This window comes from Cyphomyrmex costatus, unplaced genomic scaffold (assembly GCF_001594065.2).
Source record: "Cyphomyrmex costatus isolate MS0001 unplaced genomic scaffold, Ccosl1.0 scaffold141, whole genome shotgun sequence".
NCBI lineage: Eukaryota > Metazoa > Arthropoda > Insecta > Hymenoptera > Formicidae > Cyphomyrmex > Cyphomyrmex costatus.
Window position 1 is genome coordinate 1,181,309 of NW_017275402.1, and position 22,211 is coordinate 1,203,519.

Consider the following 22,211-nt stretch of genomic DNA (forward strand, 5'->3'; position numbering starts at 1 on the left):
AAATATAACGAATCATTACTTTTTCGTTACTCTGTTTCTTGACAATAGAATATTATGTGCAGATTTTTTTGATAAATGTAAAAAAGATATCAAAATTCTATTTTTTAATAGAGGAATAGAACTAAAAAAATGTATATATATATATATATATATATGAGTATATATATTCATATTTATTAGGGTAGAATTCCACGTGATCTCGCTGGTCTCATATCACTACGGGTCTCATCACTAGGTGCGTTCCGTTTCACGCACAGTGCGTATAATACATTATTTTATCGTTGTTGTTCACCGAATATTAAAGAAAGATAAAATGATACATCATGTGCATAATGCGTGAAACGAAACGCAGCCTATACGTGTGAACTGTGAATATAATGTGAAAATAGGCGTCGTGATTTCTTGATTAAAAGAACCAATCAGATCTATTCCTTTAACGTCGCATCTCTGTTTTCTATAGCTTTAGTTACGACTAAAACTTTTACGTAGCCAGAAATAAAGTAACTAGTGAAATAAAGAAATAAAAGTAACTAGTGAAATAGTTACCATTATCCTAAAAATGTAGCTGCGTTACCATGAACATTACTCCGAAGAAAATGTAACGTCGTTATCTATTTGTTACCGAAAAAAGTAACTTGTAACGGTAACAACGGTATAAATAACGCATTACTTACCAACCCTGATAATAACAATGAGAATAATAGGGTAGAGCGGGAATTTCTTTCTTTTTCGTCCATTTCTCGCGATAATATTTAGGTTTCTGAATAGCACATGTTGATTATTTAAAGATTGTATTTCTGATCTCAAAAAGTAATCATGATTGTGTAATGTAATTTATAAGCACGTCGCGTTGCTGCAAATATTGTTCGCTATTGTAAATTTTCATATTTAAAGTTGAAACTGACGGAATAGCCCCTATTCTATTTTTAGAATAGTATCTTGAAATTAAATTATTATCTATTGTTATCATATTTATTTATATGACACTGAAGATCTTTACAAAGCTTATATATCGATAATAAACACTATTTGACTATGCAGTGCCAAATAATTTGCCAATTTCTCTCAGTCATTGTCGATCTGCCGAAACAGTTACATATATATTATTTCTTGACATAAAAGTTTGACCAAACGGTTTTAAGTGTATTTTAAATTATAACTAATTTGAACGAAAATTTTACATTTGTGTTACACAACATGAGCTCGTTGGTTTTTATTAGAATAAATATTGCTTGCTGAATAATAAAAATTTTTTTTACTACATGACAATTTATTCTCTACTGGAACGAGAAATTTTCTACATTCGATCTTCCAATCTTCCATTTGCAAGCAGTTCTTCATGAGACACTTACCAGACCACATACAACATAATTACAATCCATTTACTTTGCACTTCGACAACTCGCATGCATTACTGCGAATCCAAACCAATTGTCTAAAAAAGACTCAATCGGATAGCCGAAATATGTAACTTTGTAATTTTGTATTTCACATAAATTATATATCTAATTATATCTCCTTCAGTCTTTAATATCAATCGTTATAACATTTTTATTATCAAGAAGAATTGACTCTTATAAGTCCTTTTTATTGTGTATATTGTTATTGATAAAAAAAAGTCCTCGTATTGAATTATTTATTTTTAATTTCATATTTATTTATTCAATACATAAAATTTATGTACACACGTGCAAATTATATACACAGATTAAATAAAAAATATCAAATTATTATTGTTATTATTCTTTTGCATATTGTGTTGTTCTTATTATGTGCTTATTGTAATCTGCTTAAACTTTCGTGAATTACAATTTTTGTAGCCCGCATACATATACTTCATTGCTCGTAAAATATTTTACATTTAATAAATATTTATTTAACGATTGCAAAAGATATTTTATGGCATTGGCATGTTGATCCAGAGATTTTATCTGTTTAATGAATTATTAGTAAAAAATTACTATCAGATGTAACGTACGCATGTAAATACGTATGTTTAAAGCATGCAGAAGTTAGATTTGAATCTACGTCTTCTATTAGTAACACGCAAGTGAACTAACAATGAGAAACGTCGAAAGGATCGAGAGAGCAAACATGATGAATATTGCGCTTGTATTATATTTATAGTAATCGATGTACGATGGAAAGAAATATTTACAACCGATCGTAAAAGTTGAATGATTTACAATTAGTTGTTAGTAAATGAAAAATAATTCTACGATGACTCTTCCGTATATGACGCAAGTGAACAGCTTCTCATCGTAAAATCATCGGTAATTACAATACCGAAGACACGCACTTAAAACGACTTCATTAGAAATAATCCTTTTCTTCCTTAATGCGTGCTGAATGTATGTACTTATAATGTCAATAATATAATTTTTTTACTGAGATGTTATATTTAAAATGAATGTTACGCTAAACTTTAATCAATGTTTAACATAAAAAGATTGGAAAATTTTAGAAATTTATAAATTTCAAAATATTTCTTATAAATAATTGCGTAAAAATCAAATTATATAAAAAAAAGTATGTAAACCGAACTACGAGCTAAAGTTTCTTAGTATTCAGCAAATTATAATAAATATGCGATAAATATACAAAACATCACACTAACATAAATATTCCACTAGTCTTCGACGAAACAAAAATTTTGACGAAATTTTTTAAATTGTTCATTTTATTAATTACAAGCCTATAAACCTTTCATAGTTGTACCGTTACCAACTATACATATATTACCAAGAAGGACGCATAACGTGTGTGCGTCCAACCGAACATTAAGTGGATATTTTAATCGGTAAAAGACCAGCATGCGAATAAAACAGTCGTAAAGCGAATAATGTTCAAAAGATTCCGTTACAAAACATTTTTGTGAATACGCCGGTTGATATGGTATATCTATTTGTTATAATCAAAGAAGTAGGTATTGCATATGCTATTCTTTAATTATTTGTTTTTAAACTTTAATTTATAATTGTCTTATAGCGATGGTAGAAAGTGATTTAATTATTCCAGACAGCACATAATATTTATAAAATATTTACGAAATATTTGTAAATAATTATATGAGACTGTTATGTGAAACTGAAATATATTATAATTAAAAAATTAATATCAAACATTAAGATGCACAGACTTTTCCTTCGATTATCATCTTTTCTCAATTGTAGATTTTTAAGTAACATTTTATTAATAGTCTTTAAACACAAGAATAAAAAAAACAAATGAGAATTAGTCTTTTATTTTTAATTTTATTGTTAATCTCGCGGCATTATTCTTTCCTTTCATACAAACATAAATAAATCAGATTATTTTATGTATCGAACTCTTTACTCATTTCGTTGGCAGTATTTAATAATAAAAAGCAATAATTTTTTATTAGTGTATTAATGGAATAATCGTTATCACATCCAAATTAATGCTCAACTACATATCTATAAATTTACAATTCAGTTATTTAAGAATCATTAACGTATTTCTTGCATCTCACGCATATGTATACACACACATATATGCGCGCGCGTATACACACGCAGACTTGTTGAGATCGAATCTGAATCATCTAATTTATGTTAATTATGTATCTATTGCAGGAAAGAAAAGTGTGCAACCTAAAAACAGAAAAAAATAAACAAAACAAAAAAAGAGTAAAAAGTAAATAAAAACCGAAAGAGGAATGGTAAGCAAGAACATCAGGATAAGACAAAGTGTCTTTGTCATTAATAATAAGGATAAAAGTACGAAGGAGAACCTTTGTAGGCTCATTTTCCGACACTGGATGTCGGACTGACGCGTCGACCGCGACGCAGAAGGGCAGAAGGTGCAAGTGTTTCGGTATGCGCGAAAAAGTGATATATACTAACATCTCCGAGGAACAATTAAACATTAAGAAGGAGCGAGAGAAAAAGAGAAGATTTATTTCTGTCACAAGGTAAATATACTAGCACATAGTATAAAAGAATATATTATAATATAAATGATAATTATTATACTGAACAATAATATTAAAGGTAAAATAAAAAAAAAGAGAAATTGCACAAAAAGAAAAAATCTGAACGTTCTAAGAGATGTACTATTAATAAAGTATATCAGTATTATGAGACTATTATGTGATGAATAAATTAATATTTGAACGCATGGCTTAATTTCTATAGAGATGGGCCTTGTTTTTCATTATCTGGTTAATTTGTAATATTTGTAATTAGGCTTAACCTGATGTTTTATCCAACGGGCTTCATTTATAATGAAATCCAAAATGGGCTTTATCTATGATATCATTATATGAAACATTAGGTTAAGTTTAACCACAAATTAACCAGAGAATGAAAAACCTGGCTTATCTATCATTTCTTTCAGAGACTAGATGTTATCAAATAAACAAAACATTGTTATATTTTGTTAACAGTTTACGAATCAGAAGTTGGAATGACATAATGCAAATAGTTCCTCGAGAAACATCTGATTATCAATATAACACAAGCAAAGTTGAATAATCAAAATAAAGGAAAGTAGCCAAATACTTCGATTTCGGGGAACTATTAAGCAGATACTACACTTTAACATCTGATACTATTTGGCACTGTTAAATTAAATAAAGAAGCATCCAACAAGTTCAACGCCGGACATTTCTAAGGTATTATTTATCTCAATAATTTATATAGTATTGATTTAAAGAAAAATAATATTTTCGTTATTTTTTTTTAAATCAATAATTGATTTTAATATTTATAGATATTATCGAAAAGCAAGTATATATATTTCTGTATACGACATATGATATTAACTATAAATTACAACACTTTAAGTGTGTATTCGGATTTAAAATATTAATTTTGGAAATTTTAAATTTAATATAAAGAAATAAGAATGATCTTTAATATTATTTAATGTTCTCTGACGGAAATGTAAATTTTTTATATTAATTATTCCTTAAATAAATCTCTTAAAATAAAAGATTTTTTAATTTAGAACACTATATTATATCGATTGAAAATTATATAAAGTACGAAAAACGGATTAAATTTTAAATTAATTTATTGCATAATTAAAACAGCATTTTTACCTTGCATTTGTAGCCTTTCATATTCAATTATTGATTTTGTAATCTTCAAGCATAATCAATTATGCTTATTAACCCTATAATGCTATCACTATTGAGTGATAGTATAGATACAGTATTGCTATCGATACGTAAATTTTATGTCCAATAGACTACTCTTAATTAATGTATCATACAATTTTTATAACTTACAAATATTTTATACTTTTAATATTTGTAATCTACAAAATATTGATAATCTATTTCTTTATAAACATACACAAATAACCTAATTATTAACTTAATATGGAAGAAAGAATAAGCACATTACCAAATTCAATTTGAAAATAATACAGAGTATGTAGTCGAATTATGCATATCTTCCTATAACTTAAGGTGTATATCTATGAAATGCGGATTTTTTTTAAGGAAAAATACATGTTAATCTTGCAAACGCTCGCTAACACTTTTTTGAGTCACATTTAATACTTCCGCCAATTGAGTTTGAGTGGAGTCTTCGTCCAACAATGCTTGCAACACTGCATCTTCAAATTTTTTCGGTGGTTTTCCCGTAGTCTTGTCTTCCATATTAAAATCACCAGTTTTGTATCGATTGAACCAACGTTGAGATGGTGCATGTTCGTCGTAAGCTTCTACAAGTATTTGATAAGTTTGATCAGCAGTTTTCTTCAAAATGAAGTAACGAATCAAAACCTCTCTTTCTTTTTATACGAAATTCGACATTTTCAAAGTAGAAAAAGACTATGATATTTATACTCTCACAATTTTCCACACGTATGGTTTTGTAGGAATAGCCAAACAAAATACTATATATGTCAAATCACCACGCGTAAGAACGTAAGTGTAGCAGCGCCACTTGATAGGAAAATCCTTATGTTCATACACCTAATAAATAAAATGTATAATAATACAAATCTGCTTAATTAAAATCACTTATCATGCTTTCTGTTGTAGAACTGACCACTAGAGAGTTAGTATTATAACAAACTGTTATGTAATGGACAGAATTTTTGAAAGCTTGTCTTCGATTGTCCTATCTTTTGGCATGGCAGATTGGAATCCTCCTAATGACTATACTAAAGGTATAACTTAGCGCTCAATGACCTCGTGTATGTATAATACGTATCGATAGCGTTCTATAGGGTTAATTTATTTTTATATAATATCTCTAAACATATTTTTTTTTGCACGAAATTGTTAATTTTTTTAATTATATGATATAAATGTATATAGATTCGTATTGTAAATTATTTAATATTCTATTGATGGAATTTTATGATATAATATCAACTTTATCATGTATTTTTTTTATCAAATTAATTATGTATAAGTCATAATAAATCTTCTTGAGTATATTAAATTAATTTTTTTTTATAAAAAAATATATAGTACGTATATTATAATAAATCAATCTACTAATTATTATTTTGTATATATATTCTTATTAACGTATTTATAAAGAAAAAAAGACAATTACAATTGAGAAGTTTCTCATATTTAAACAGAAAATAAACCAGATATATAGTTCAATTGTATACATTAAAACACGTTTTTAATTATCATGAATTTTACGATTGAATGATCATGATAACACCGAACAGGTTGCTATTTTTATTGAAATTTTCGTGGCTTTTATGATTTCGGCATAAACAACGTAAAGGGGTTGCTAATGAAAGGTTTACGAAATAAATGTAAAAATATTTTACATCGGACGATTGCGCACGCTAAGGTCGATTGAACAATTCCATTAGCGGCGAGTTTTACATTGGCAGATAATACCTAATTTGTTCATTACAAATGGCGTATTAAAATTTAAATTTTAATAGTCTCCAACAAGTCCGATATTAAAAATGTATCACATAATGCGTTCGTTACGAATTACATATTTAAATTTTCATGGACAATTGGTCAGTCACTAACCATTAAAAATGTAATCTTTGATTCCCGGGAACTGCATAAAAGTTTCATCAATCTATATACATGAATTATCAATAACATATTATGTATAACATATTATGCGTAGTACGTATATTATAATAAATCAATCTACTTAATTGTTATCTTGTACTTATATGCTTATTGACGTATTTCTAAAGAAAAAAAACGATCACTATCGAGATGTTTCTTATACTTAAGTAAAAAAACTAGATATATAGTTCAATTATATCAATTAAATCAATTAAAGAAGACTCTTCAATTATATATTTATAAATTACAAATATTAAATAATTGTGTAAAAATTGTTCACAAAAAATCAATACATAGAGTAAATAAATAGATTTTATCCACTTAAAAAGTTTTGGAAATATTTCTGATGCATAATATGTCATGAGAATAAAATAAAAGTTTTTAATGTGTGCTTAAAATTTTAATAAATAATTAAATTAAGTATTAATATTAATTTGAGAATATAAGATGTTTCGGTTTTAAAAGGAAAAATGTGTTTGAAATAATTCGGGTAATTATCGATTGATGGTTTGATATCAAGGCGTACTTTCAACTCAAGCATTAAGCCGTATTTCGATATAAGGTTATGACACACAAAAAATGTAAATAGTAAGCAAATAAACATTTTGTGAAGTTGCTACTGATTACTTTATTGTCTTAAAGTATGGTCAAAGCTTTATTAAAGCTAAAGATTTATCAAAAAAAAGAATTTTACGAATTGACCAATCAAAAAATGCCTCAAAGCAATTGTATAATAATTGTACATTAACCGTACTTAGTCTTTATTATGATTGGCCGATTACTGTTTATGTCCAAACAGCGTTTTCTACCGGAAAAACTAGTACAACACTGACGAAATTGAGCAAATCGGTTTACATATCTTCAATATTAATAAATAACTCGATCCTTTTAAGATTATGAGGTTATCGTAGCAGTAAAGAAAATGTAATTAAAAAGATTAAATTATTTATTAATACTATCTAAACATGTGAATTAATTTACATTTAATTGCACTTAATGTGCACTAGTACTGTACTAGATTTTTTAATGGATATCGATCTACATTTTTCTGTGTACTATGGTTCATAAGTCGTATACACTACTAGTACTAATAATTTATAGTATACGTAACATCAGGGCCGCCATAATAAGCATATAAGGCGCAAACAAAATTTTACATCCTTTCTTAATATTTTTAATTAACCCCCAATTTTTTAAATAAGATATATTTTTAAATAATTAAAAAAAAATTTTTTTAGACAAGGCGCAATTTGATCGTGTTAGTTTTTTCTAGAATATAAAAAATGAAAGTTTCTACATTGAAATTGATGTAGAAATGTTTCACTTTTCACATTTTCGCTTTAGAGAAATATAATCAGTAGTCTCCATATTTTTTTAAAGTTTATAATAATAAAAAAATTGGGCTTAACAAAAAATCCAGATTGTAGACGGAAACAGTAAAACATGCAGAAGATTAAAACTTAATTTGACCACACCGCTTGTTAATGTATTTATGCGATGCACAACTTGCACACCGTTTGCGGCGGCCCTGCATAACGTGAACTATAGGTTTTTAATTTTTAGTATCGTATGGGCAATATTTATAGTTGGTTTTTGTTTTAAGATCGTCTTAAGTAAAATCTTAAGATAATAATATTGCTCTGTGATTAGCTGATGACATCTGAAGAGACCGCACTTAAGACGGTCTTAAATATAAAATCCGATTACGAATATCGGCTTATATCGAAACACGGCCTTAAATATCAATAACAAAAAACAGAAGAATATCGATCGTTCTATTTATTTACTTTGTATTGTGCGTATACATAGTCGCTATTTGTTTTCTTATAGCTAACAGGGGATTGCCATACTGTCAGAAACAATAGAGGACGACAACCGCGAACCATCAAAATAAGTAATAGCATTCTCGCGCCAAGTACATGTAGTAACATATTATTTCGTGATCTCAGTCCAACATTTTACCGTGCGCTGCTAGGTGTCACTTCTATCATGACTCAAGTACTATGAAATTCTTCAACGTGGTGTACGCGAAGTTTCCCCTATATCTACTTTTATTTCGGATTGGGCGCTTAGCTTTCATTTGTTGATTTTCACTTCTGACAACAACTTTTAAAAGAAGCAAACAGTAAAGAGGACTCTGTGACGATCTGTTTCAAAGCATCGAACAATTGTTGAACACTGTGACCAAGTTATTTGCTGTAACTGAATCTTGGCGATAAAATTTGGGCGCGATTGAGTCGAGGACTTTCAAGGTATACAGAACGGATAAAAAGGAAGCGTGAGTGTAAACTGAAAGACTGGTGAAGGTGAAGTGGTGTCCGAGGATAGAGCACAAACAGCACGTGGAGTGTGAGCACGATAGCACCGCGGGTCGTGTTCCTCAAGGGGACGGACGCCATGGCGGCTTCTTCGTCCTCATCGACGGGTGGTGAGCAGCAATACTCTCTTAGATGGAATGACTTTCAATCAAGCATTCTGAGTTCCGTACGTCAGCTGAGAGATGTGGAAGATTTTGTCGACGTCACACTCGCCTGCGACAGCTGCAGCTTTACTGCACACAAGATCGTTCTTTCGGCATGCAGTCCATACTTCCGAAACTTGCTCAAGGTCAGTGCATTTTTATCTTTTTCTTAACATCTCTTTAAGCTACGAATTCGAAGCTATACAACCGCCAGATGGTCGATAACAATAGAACCATTAAATTATTTAATGATTTTTTTTAAGTTATCTATATTTACCAAAATTAAAAGTTATCTACACGGAGAAAATTTTATATTTAAAATTACTATAATGTGGTAGAAGCTGCGGACCATCGTGTAATTATAAGTTTAAATGCTATAACTATTTTTTTTTAAACAATGATATAAAGTAATTTTTACACTTTTTCATAGTAAAATTTTTTATTAGAAAATCAAACCTTGTTGAATAAAAGTTAGTATTGTAAAGATAATAAAAAATATGTATACCTAGCAAATATTGTTTGCATACCATAGTAAAAATTAACTCTTTCCATGTGGCTTAAAAGCACTGGTTTAATAAAAATTACTTCGTTTATGTGATAAAATTAGTATTACTACAATAAAAGTTATGTCGCGAAATATTGTTGTGAGAGTCTACCTGAAAATACAAGACAGTAAATTGTAATTTAAAATTGTATGAAAACTTAATATAAAATTTTCTCCGTGTATATTTAATGGTTAATTTTAATTTAATATTTCTAATTCACAAACGTTTTAACACAATTATCTTTTAGTGTGTAATAATCGAAAAAAAGAGAGTATGTGCCTAAATTTTTTTTCTATACATTTGTTTATAAATCTCATTAAATATATTGGAAAAATGAGAAGAAAGAAAAACTTGATGTAATTTCGTTTTCCCTTAATATTACTGAAATATGATTAAAATAGAAGTCAATCAGAATAGAGAACAATTATAAAAATATTATGTTAGTTTAGAGCTAAGGTCTAGCTTTTTAATTTTACCATAAATTTTGTTAAACTCTTGTTGGATTTCGCAGCGATGCATTATTAAATCACAGAGTCAAGGAATGTAATTTAGCGGTCACTGTATGTGCGAGCGATGTGTAACTCGATCGTAATGTAGGAAAGTCGAGTCAGGGTCGCATATGACATAATATGTGTGGAAACGCTAACACTGCTGCGATGGTGTAACGAAATCATAACTGATAATCGTGAAGTGAACTACTTAAGCTTCTTCTTTATTCATGAAAACTGATATCTTTCTTCAAAAGTATCTACACTACACTTGTTCCACGAAACTCGAATTTAATCAATTTTAATGAACGAATGTATTGCTCCAAGATGAGATATGTAATAATCAAATATATAATCGACTGTTGATTTTAGATTGTTAATAAATATAGTCAGTGATGTTAGTATTTTAATTTATGTGTTGTAACTCTTTATAAGATATATTTCTTATAAATAATTTTATTCAATTCCATTTAAAATCTATTAATATTTGACTTTCAAATTATATCATAGTGTTATTATATAATTTTTTTTTAAATAATATCTATTGAATACAGATGTCAAGTTAAAATATGTGACACGATACTTATTGATAACTGTACAAATGCGTCATACAGGGTAGAATTTGGAATCGTATATCATTAATTTTAGCCGCTCCAGTAATAATTTCTACCTCCAGATCGACCGCTAATCTTAGATCGTTAATGGGTGTAGTCAGTGACGCTGGTGTGTGTTTTATTCGACGTTTTAACTTTCTAAAATAAGATTTCTTATGAATAAAACTGAGAATTTATACAGATATATCGCTACTTTATGAGAAACTGATATTAAAAATAATATGTGACTCAAAAATTATCTAAAAAGGAAGAAATTATATATAATTCTTAATATTGAATATCTTTTAGTGTATCATATATTTTAATATTGTTTCTATATTCAAAACGTTTTGCAGTTTTATCTATCCTTATTTAAACGTATTTATTATGTGAAGAAGCTTTTCTTTTTTTTTTTTTACAGAACGATAAAAGTATATAATGCAAAATTCACACGGATTATTATACATGCCTTAGTTTTATTTCAATTTGTAGTTAAGATCAAGATGTTCCTTTAATAATGCTATGCCAACCGCCGTTATTTTTTTTTACGACCGGTTAGCAAATCCGCGTACTTTACGCGATCAAACCATGGGGAACGATTTTTCGGTATTATAATTTTACGAGAGTCGGAGAAGTTTTATGCTTGGGTAGGTGGGTTAGATGCAAATTGCTAAGACAGAATAAAAGAAAATCTGATGGAAGAAAGATATTTGTTGGCATGGAAGGGTAGATAGGACGTAGATATCGCACGCCGCGAAGAATTCGTAAGTCGCGGTTTCCTGTCTATCTTGATATCTTGGTTGAAAAAAATAAGATAACACGTAGCAATGAATAACATTCGTAATATTTCTCATCGTATTACATCATAATACATTGCCGGAAACCATAAATTTAATAACATAATTTTATAGTTGTGTTATTAATGCATTTAGCAATTATTACAAATAATGTATTATTACAAATAATGAATTTTATGTTTATATCACCATATTGCCAGACATTTGTGAATACAAATTAATCTATTAAAACATTAAAAACTGCAGGTTTAATACTAGCAATGCTACAACAGAAAATTTAAGAGACATAAATATAAGTTTCTATATAAATGTCTTCTGTGTGTATGCAAATTTATTGTAAAATATAAATATGTATACATATATGAAGAGCAGAAAATGCGTTTTGTCCAAAATTTATAATTTTTAGGAAACGAGAAAGAAAGAGAGTCACAAGAAAACTGCGCTCTTTACAAAATATAACAATTCGCCAATTAGTAAAATGTGAAATGTTCAACAAAATTGCTAAACAGTTACTGAAAATGTTAAATAAATACATTTTGTTTGTCTCAAATTAAGAGACATAATGCACTTCAAATGTCAATATTTTTTCCAGCACATAAATTGATGATGTAGAAATGCTTTCAGAACATCATAGAGTAGCTTAAAATATTGTATGAATCTCTCTATATTGAACACTATGTCAACTTTAATTAAAAAATGAAGTTTAGGACAAAATGCATTTTGCGAGTCTGCTTTTCATATGTTGCAAACATAATAATACTGTAGCTATTCTTTGAAAAATCAATATATTATTTTCTTTACGTTTCAATTGGTATTGCTCGAATTCGCAATACGTATTTCGTGTGATGTTTTGTGCAAAAATAAAAGATAATAGAAACGAAATCGTTCCTATATTAAAAAAGATCAATTTTGCATTTCTAATCGCTCTGTCCTTCTATTTGTGTTTTACCTTATGGATGAAGTATGTAGCTCATATCCTCATTCCTGTTAGACATAAAACGCATAAGTGGGTGAAAGTAACTCTAGTCTTATTTCGCGCATTACCGCAATCGCGAAATTATAATAACTCTCTGGTAGTAATTATATACTCTAATTGATTCGTGAACAGACACGCAGCAATCAGACCGGTTATTGCCTCATAATTCCCGGATGTTACAAATCATCGTAAAATCATCAAGAGCAATTGCAAGCTGCTATCCTCTCAGAGAGAATTGGATTTCGAAAAAATATATAAATAATTGCAATGCGGTATTAAATTATGAAAGAAACAATAATTAATATTTATGCAATGCTAATTATTAGATTTTCCTTGACAAACCGTGACATCAAAAGGACAAAAATGAAAATAATATCACGCTGGGAAATAACGAAATTATCACAATTAAATATAATTGTTGAGATAAAACAGTATTACGTGATATATAATTTGATAACTTCATGTCTCTCTGTGTCGCAGAATTTTACATTATAAATGTCTATAAATAAATATTTAAATTTCTTAAAAAATTACTCCCACATCAGACATTTTGCTAAAATCAGTCGTGATGCATTCTGTCGATATCAAAGCGATCCATCCTACAGAATAGTTGAGGGAAGACGGTTTCCTTGTGTGATGAAGTCCACAAAAGACTTCCGGTTTGATTTGCATAATAACATTGTGTTCGAGTCATCGCTAACGGAGATCCTCCCCTTTCACGCGAGACACAATCGATCACTTCGACATATCGTCGCGATGTCGTCAACAGTGGTATCTCTCGGAGAACCTGTTTCCTTCGCATGCATTTGCTTTTGATCAGTTCTCATCGTCGCCTTGAGGCAACGTTCTATTGATCGTATATGGACTCTCTTTTGATCGGTCTAAGTTGACACGAAACGGAAGTTTAATAAAAAGTTTAGCGTACTGTTTTATTTTATTATTGCTAGTAACACTTATAGTAATCCAAAACCAAATTACGAGTCTCCGATTTTACTTTAGGAGTGTGAATCTAAGGATTTTCAGATAACAAAGTTTGAGTAGGACAATCTGCTGACGTGCGACGGTTTCATTTAATGTATGATAATTGGCTATAATGATTGGCTACAGATAGAATTATCGAACAATCGGTCAGTCAGCATTCCAAGAAATCCGTATAATAGAAAATACTATAATAATATTATTGCTTCTTCTAAAATGCTAATAATATTGCCACTTTTAAAATTTCGTCATTCTCGAGAATTATTCTGCGTCGAAACGACGACTGGTTGTCGTTCAAAGAATGACTCGGACGTGGAATGAAGCGGCCGACTTTCTAATTGACGCGTACCACTAATTGATTTTAAGTGTCGGGCAGTACTCGAGGCGAGTTAATAAAGCTTACACGTTGGCCAAGCTGTGCTTACGTCACGCTAGGCTACGTGGACACACGACGCAATGGCGCAGGATTTTATGCCATATCGCTTGAACCTCCGAACACAATTACATTAAGGCCAACCGGCTACGCTGTAACTTGTAATGACGGGTAGAGGGAGGGGGACAGAGAAAGAGAAAATGAGAGAGAGAGAGAGAGAGACATAAAGATCATTGGTAGCAACTGTCTCACAACGAAGCGACAACAAGAGTTACCATTATGCCGGCATTAACAGCATATGCTCTACCGTATTACTCGCTTTTTGTTTGCCCACTTGCGCCGATGACGTAGGATTCCGTATTGGTTTCGACGGTCGCCTACTTATTGTTAGAGTATAAACAGCGCCGTGTATAATGCTTATGGCCGATGTGGCCTCGAACACAGGCGTAATGAACGCCAGCAGCTATAAAGAGGCGCTCTTGCATGTACATGAGAAATTTGGGTGGAATGTCGTGACTCTAAGGATAAAAATAAAAAATATGAGATGTTTTTCTCTCCCGCGGCGTAGAGAATCGTGCTGAATCTTCTGAATGAAAAATTACGATAACAAACTATCCGTGCCGTAACAGCGGAATGGGAGTTATCCCCGGGGCTATTTTTCCGGGAATATTTACCGCGCTACGCCGGACACTTTATTATATTATATTCATTTTATTTCCCGTATTAATTATCGTGTTGCGTTAAAATCAGTCTGCTCGGCAAATAACGCAGAGACCGATAAAGCTTCCACGTTCGCTCGCGATCGCGCTCGCGACCGTATCCTTCCGAAAATATTTTCCAGATTTGATTTAGCGCAATGCACGTGCGATGCGTAATGATAACGAAACTGTCCGTAAGCTCTGATAGAGGCGCACCTGAACGACGGATGATTTATGCGTCGATGCATCGTCGCGTCGATTTACGGCAAACTCGTTCATTTGACTATCGGCCAGAAGTCCATGACGAATCGCCCGGTTATCGAACCGGACCCGCAATGATATTTGCCAAAATACAAATAGCGGTTATATATATATATATATAACCGAACCGTGACGATAACAAATGCTTCCCGCCATACGTCGTTTCGCTGGTAAACGTCATCCTGTAAATCGCAACAGCAGGATCGATCGTGTCCAATAGGATATTCTCTGCTCGGTGTCGATTTATTTTGGTGAAATAAAATTCGTCGACGGGACTAAATCTTTGGGAAGAGTAGCGCAACTCGATGCTCGATTTTTACGACACTATAAATATTATCGAGTTTTTTTTTTTTTTGCCAAAAAGCCCGCAGCAATTTTTTTTACAGGAATAGCTATGTTGCATTTGAAAAAAGTGCACATTAAGTAAGTTAGACTTCGTTACAGCGGGGGTCGGCGACACTAATTGCGCGGGCTCTAATCTGTTAATTAAATCGGAACTACGTTGGGACCTGCATGGCGGACCGAGGGAGTAAAGTGAAAAGTAGCGGAGAGCAAATCAGATGATTAAAGCATGGACTAGATCAAGTGACATTTACGGTGCCGCGAAGGGAACGCGGGCGAGTCATGTTAATTTCTGCGCGCCAACACAAAGTATTTCATTTCCTTCGAACGGTCATCGCCGCCCGTGGATATTAATGCAACATTAACGGAGTTATCTAGCGCCATGACAGTCCCTGAAAGGCGAGCTCCGTTTTGTTAGACGTTGATCGGCGGATTAATATCGAAGTGTCATGAAAACAAGTTTAACGAGTTTTCGTGGCTTCTTGGAGTGTCGGGGGATCAGTTAATGAGTGGGTCCTACTCGCGCAGCGGAGATTTAACTTAATTATGTGTAAGCTACTTTTCGAATAACATTAATACGGTTTGCTTACGAATCTGTTGATTAATATGGAATCAATTTTTATCTCAAAAGAATAAATCAGTAAGTTCTTGATTACAAGCAATTGACAACTTCTGCCTCGACATTTGCTGCTTTTTGCAAATCGTGAATGTAATATAAATTTGGTTATCCATTTAACAAGATCTTGCTTCTTATATCTCATACGTTTCGAATTGGTTAATTAATATGGAAACAATTTTATCTCAAAAAAACGTATCAGAAATGTCAGTAAGTTCCTGATTACAAGCAGTCGACAATTTTTCTTTTTTTGCAAATCACGAATATAACATCGTTATTTACTTAATAAAAAAAGATTTTTATATATTATATCTTATACATGTTTCACTAACAGATCTGTTGATTAATATGGGATCAATTTTATCGAAAGAACATATCAGAGACGTCAGTAAGTTTCTAATTATAATTACTTGTCAATTTTTGTTTCTTGCAAATTATAAATATAACAGAAATTTGATTTTTATTCACTCAATGAAATGATGTATGTAAGTATATAATGTAGCGCGAGAGTTTCCCAGATAGAAACGTTGTCATTCTTCAAACGAGATATTGCGATAATTTTGAAAAAAAAAAAAAAAGAATACAGCATTGGACGGCCGATAATTTTGAAAAAAAAAAAAAAGAATACAGCATTGGACGGTGCACTTTTCCGCATTGACTAATGATTTCTCTCGTCGGCACGTCGTGTATTATTAATACCGGAAAGAAAGTCGCGGCTATTCCTCCTCTTTTCTCTCGTCGTGAACGGTGACAGCTCGATAGTAAATGTAAGTTACAATGCTCATTCATTTTACTTAAGGTATAATTCAGATTATTTTCAAACGTTCCTTCCTGTTCAATCGGAAAAACTGAGCCGCTCATTATCATGGCTCACGGGCAGTAGACACGCGCGTATACATGTGCGAGGCTATATATTAATCGCGATGCTCGGCGCTCGTTCGCGTCGCGTGCGCGAGCGTCGTTGCGGCGCGGGCGCGACGCGACGTCCTACACGCGACGCGCGCGCGTGAAAATAATAAGAGCGCTGGAAACGTCAAGATAAAGGCGGACAAAATCCGTTATCTCGCCGCGGCGGTTTTTTTCAGTCATAATTAACAAAAGTATGTTAAAACCATGCACTGCTGGCTGGGAACGAACGGAACGTACCTAATGGTAGACACAGGCGGGAGGGGATAATAAGAACGACTGACGCTTTATGAATTATGATTTTCATCTTTTTCTGCATATAATGTGGCCGCCCAGGGGTAAACCGTAAGTTTACCGAGGGCATTACGGTGTACAGATTTGGGGCATTAGGTACTGGGCATTACTCAAGAGAATTTTGTGTATTATAATAAGCGGTTATGCATTACTAAGGCATTAATGGAAGTTACCAGGGCATTAATGGGTATTATTAAAGCATTAGTGAACATACCATAAAAATTGGGCATTACTTGAGCATCACGTGAACATTACCGTCGGCATTGGTAGACATTCGGTGTACACAATTTTGGTCAACGGTTTACCCCTCGGTGGTCGCATTATGTAAAATTGAAATTTTAATGAAGCATATAAACGTATGGTATATTATTATTATAAAAAGCCTAATAAAATGAAATATACAAAAGAAAACTGTGGTTACGAAATAAACGAAGGAAAGAATCGAGCATCTACCACACGCTGGGTTGAATTAGCGAATATTAATTATATTTCAATATAAATCTCACACAATACGTAATAAACGTTAATCAAATTATCAATACAAGTTTATTTATTCGTCATATATTTCGGTGCGCGCCGGATAGATATTTTTTCGACAGGACATTAGCACGGAAGAGAACGGTACGTCAGTAGATGACGGTGTGAGAGGGAGTGTAAGTGTAGCTAGAAATAAGTCGCAAGAAATATAAATGAAGGAGGGATGAAAGCGGAATGGGAGTGAGGCGGAGGATATACAAAGAGAAGAGTGCGTGCGCCGCGGGGAATTACTAGAAACAACGCGTGCCGAGTGCAGGATAGAGAGAATCACGCTTACACAATCCCATCGTCGTCGTGTGGCGGGCAAGGTGCTCTATATTCTATATTTAAAGGCGTCCGTAGGGGCAGGCTGAGACGCACCACATACGTGTGCGTGCGTACTCACTCCGTTTCATCCGTGCCTCTCTGTGACCGGTCGCATTTAAATTTACCATCGATGCGCGCCGCCGTCGTGTCGTTCCTGCCAGTCCGCACGCGCGTGCATTACGTACGTGTGCACGCACGCATGTGCGTCCGCGAGACTGGAAATATACGAGACGTGCGCGCGAGCCCGTTTGTTTCCGGCTGTGCGTGATGCGAGGCGCGACTGTGTAGCAAGAATCTTAACGCCTAGCATCTATTTCTAGTTGAAGAGCCTCGCGCGCGCCAGATCATTAATATCACTGAAGATTTCGATCATTTTTTGGAAACGACATTTTATCGATATACAGTTAATGACATCCGTTAAACTTTGCAAATGAGAAACTTTAATTAACTACATTTTTTTGTGGAAAAGATTGAAGATTTTGATAAGTTGGATAATGAGGATAATACATGTCTTTAATTATTTTATTTAATTTGTTAACTTTTTATATTGTACGGAATTATTTTACATAAATGGAAATTTAGCCCTCCGTTTGCAATCATATTTTTACTTCCTCCGTCTGCAATCTGTTTTTTTTTTTTTTTTTTTACCGTTCTAGGTTATATGTATTTAAATAAATTTCATGTCAGAAATATATTACGCGCCCATCACTTTTTGCTACGAATTTAATTTGGAAGGATTATTATTATTTCAATTTGATTTTTTGCAAGTCCGAAAGTAATCAACGCGCGATTTATTTTTAAGATAAAATTTATTTAAATATATAAATTGATGTATTATCTCATATTCCATTATCTAATTTTTCATCGGAATAGCTTCTCTATAATACTTATGTATATAATTTATTCACATAAACAATCCTGTTTCTGATCTTAATATCGATTACTAAATAATTTTTTTTTTTAACGAGATATTTTAAGAGAAGAAACCGGACTTTGCTTTCTTTTATTTCGCAGAAATTTGAAAGTGAAATTTCGCATGTGCCAAAAAAGACTTGAGTTACGGACGGAAGGCTCAAGTAGATTTATCATACATTTACCAATTTACTAGTATTTGAAAAGAAGTTGCGAATAAATTTGTACCCTACGATTTCCAGACACGTTATTCGGCCTCAACGTGAGATACCTCTAAGTATCTAGCTATAAATTTAATTACGAAATACAGCTGGTGATTAGGCTGTACGTGGAGCAAGTACCAAGGCGAGAACAACTGCGGCATAAAAGGCAATGAAAGTTTCGTCTCACCTCGGTTCAGTATCACGTTTGTCCAAATAGCGTTTTCGGTTCTGTGCGTCTCGCTTTAATTATACTTGCTCCAGATATATTCCCATCCCTTCTGATCTGATGACTGGCGGTGATCTATAGAGCGCACACGTTTCAAGCTGAAAGTATGATCACCGTTACACGTGCTCTCGCGAGGGTCGCTTAATGCAGACTTAAACGACTACGTCATCCCGCACGTTACTCATCGAAGAGAGTTTCTTTTGTCTCTCGCTCCTTATACTTCGTGCTACGTCCTACTCTTTCGCTCCCGTTCATGCCGCGTTCCGCCGTTAAGTACGGCGCTTATAAACACTGTAATTCACCGCTAATGGAGGGGAAAACGTGCCGTGAGAGTGGTGCCAGCGATAGCTCGGAAATTGATCGTAATAAAGAGTAAACTGCTTTTTTTTTCCTTTTCAGCCCGTCTGCCACGACGACAGATGGCGATCGTTGAAATAATTGCGCGAATCGCGAACACGCGAAAGTTCCTCCTGATTTGCCAATTAATCTCTCTCTTTCTCTCTCTCGCTTTCTGTAAGAAAAAATAGAAGAAATAATTCCCTTTAATACTACGTGTTTCTCCTGCATCTTGAATGGGCGCAGGCGCGACTCTCTTAAGTCATTCGATCTCACATCGGGTATGCCTGCGTAGAACGCAATAATGTTTAGCGCAACGATTGCGAGCGAAAGCCTAGTTGCGCGATTGCTGCTGATCGAGTACGTACGTGGGCGTGCTGAGCATGACGCATGTAATCGTAAACAGCAGCATGACGCGTTGGGAGGCGGAAGAATGGGGCTTTGATTAGGCAGCACTCAACATTAGCGAACGTCCAGCCCGACTGATTCCAAGAATAATACGCGACGAACGAGACTATTTCGAACGCACTGGATAAATGTTTCAAGACTCGTTGTTGGGTGTAGGTATCGGCGCGCTGGAGCTATATTTGACCGGGCAATAACGGTTACGAGTAGCTCGCCCCGTGGGGATTTACGTGACGATGCCTTGGGCGACAGATATATGTGCCTCTTTTATACAGAATTCAAATGATTCGTTGCCATTTTTATCAATCGATATATTATCGAAGGAAATAGCGACTCGAAAACGTACAGGAAAGGTTGAGAACGAAATGATAAGTGTGTCGCGTTTGAAAATATAATTAAACTCGTTTTGTCCTCCTTCTTTATATATTATTGATTCTTTACCATTTATTTTTTAGTCCAAAAATATAATTCGTGTAATAATTTAATGTTAATTTTTTGAAATTATTCGTAAATGTGTGCAATGGCTGTTTACTCTTCGTTTTATCTCACGGATTTTTAATTGATTAGTATCATCCGCGTTTAGTATATCCGTCACATTTATTTTATGATTTCGTTTCCGGTAATAATCCGAAGTCATCGGATATCTCTATCCATTTCGAAATTAACTTATTGCATGTTAATTAAGTGTATATATACAGATATCATTAATTACTAAAAATCTAGAATACAACTAATCGGTGCGCGCTAATTACTATGTAGAGGAACGTGGCAATAGCGCTCGCACAATAATAATAACTATCGTTATATTCTATCAAATTATCATATGGCGTGGTAATGAATACGGCTTTATGAACTAATCGCGTCCATCGTAAATTACACAACAATCCATCGCCTACGTTTTATTTTAAGCTAATCTTCAAGAGTCGTCTTAAACGCCGAATGCCACGTGGAAATATCACGTGGCGCTGCTGCCTAAATAATTATTCCTTTCCAAGCCATAAAAATTATTCCTAAAATAATTATTCCTTTCGAAGCCATAAAAAGCGTAATTAAGTCGCTGTCGAAACACTGCAGACATTTGTTCTAATATTTATATGCGTTTATTTTCTCGACACGTAATGTAACACACGTGATATCCCAGGGGAATAAAAGAGTACCTACATATATATATACACATATGTTAGATTAGAAGAATGCACCAACGAGGTATAATCGATTCTTAAAATCGGATCTTAGTTCACGTTTTTACGATTTTAACGCACCTAAAATACACACTGAAGGAACGTTTGAAGTATTTAAAAATTTAGCTAGATATAAATCTGAAAACAATTTCGTAGAGCTGTCAAAATAATTATGTAGGACGCCCAAATTGATCGCTCGTATACCTCAGTTTCCGACATAATTATATTTGGATGGTTTAACAAAATTTTCCAATCTACATCTGTATCTAAATTTTCAGATACTTTAGTAACATTGTTTTTCTCGGCGTATCGTATACAAATAACATCTTGTCGTTTTCACTCTAATGCAAAAGCAAGGGCTCATTTCTTATTCGCGCGGTCGATTATTTATTTCGCAGGCGGCAGCAAATTTTGCTCCGGTTTCAGGCAGCCGATCGAGGCCGGCCCCACATCGAATTTAGGCGGACGTAGTACATCTGTCGACCATAACGCCATCCGTCCACCGGATAGTCGCCATAAGTACCCGAGCGCCTACATGAGCGAGCACCATGGGCGAGACGTACGCGCGGCAGATCTTAAAATAAGATCGGCCACCGCGGCCGCGCGCGCCGTAATAAATTTCTCCGCGTTGCCTCCTCCCGCATCCGCGCAACGTCGCGTTCGCTCTCTTCGCTCCTTCGTGAAGTGCCACCGAGAGAGCGCGGGGCGAGAGGTGGCGGAAGGAAAGGAAAAAAAAAAAAAAAAAAG

General features: G+C 33.2%; 1 protein-coding gene across 6 annotated transcripts in view; it reads left to right on the forward strand.

The window, feature by feature from the left end:
- LOC108783099 (protein abrupt) overlaps positions 1–22,211 on the forward strand; it is an 89,546-nt gene that overhangs the window by 30,593 nt on the left and 36,742 nt on the right. For 5 of the 6 annotated variants that reach the window (XM_018551565.1, XM_018551567.1, XM_018551568.1 and 2 more), the window contains 3 exons: positions 3,597–3,934; positions 4,409–4,636; positions 8,861–9,637. In XM_018551565.1, coding sequence (XP_018407067.1) covers positions 9,428–9,637 — 210 coding nt within the window. In that variant the 5' untranslated portion in view covers positions 3,597–3,934; positions 4,409–4,636; positions 8,861–9,427. Of the gene's footprint in view, positions 1–3,596; positions 3,935–4,408; positions 4,637–6,016; positions 6,145–8,860; positions 9,638–22,211 lie in introns of all 6 variants that reach the window. The other variant, XM_018551564.1, reaches the window with a different exon arrangement.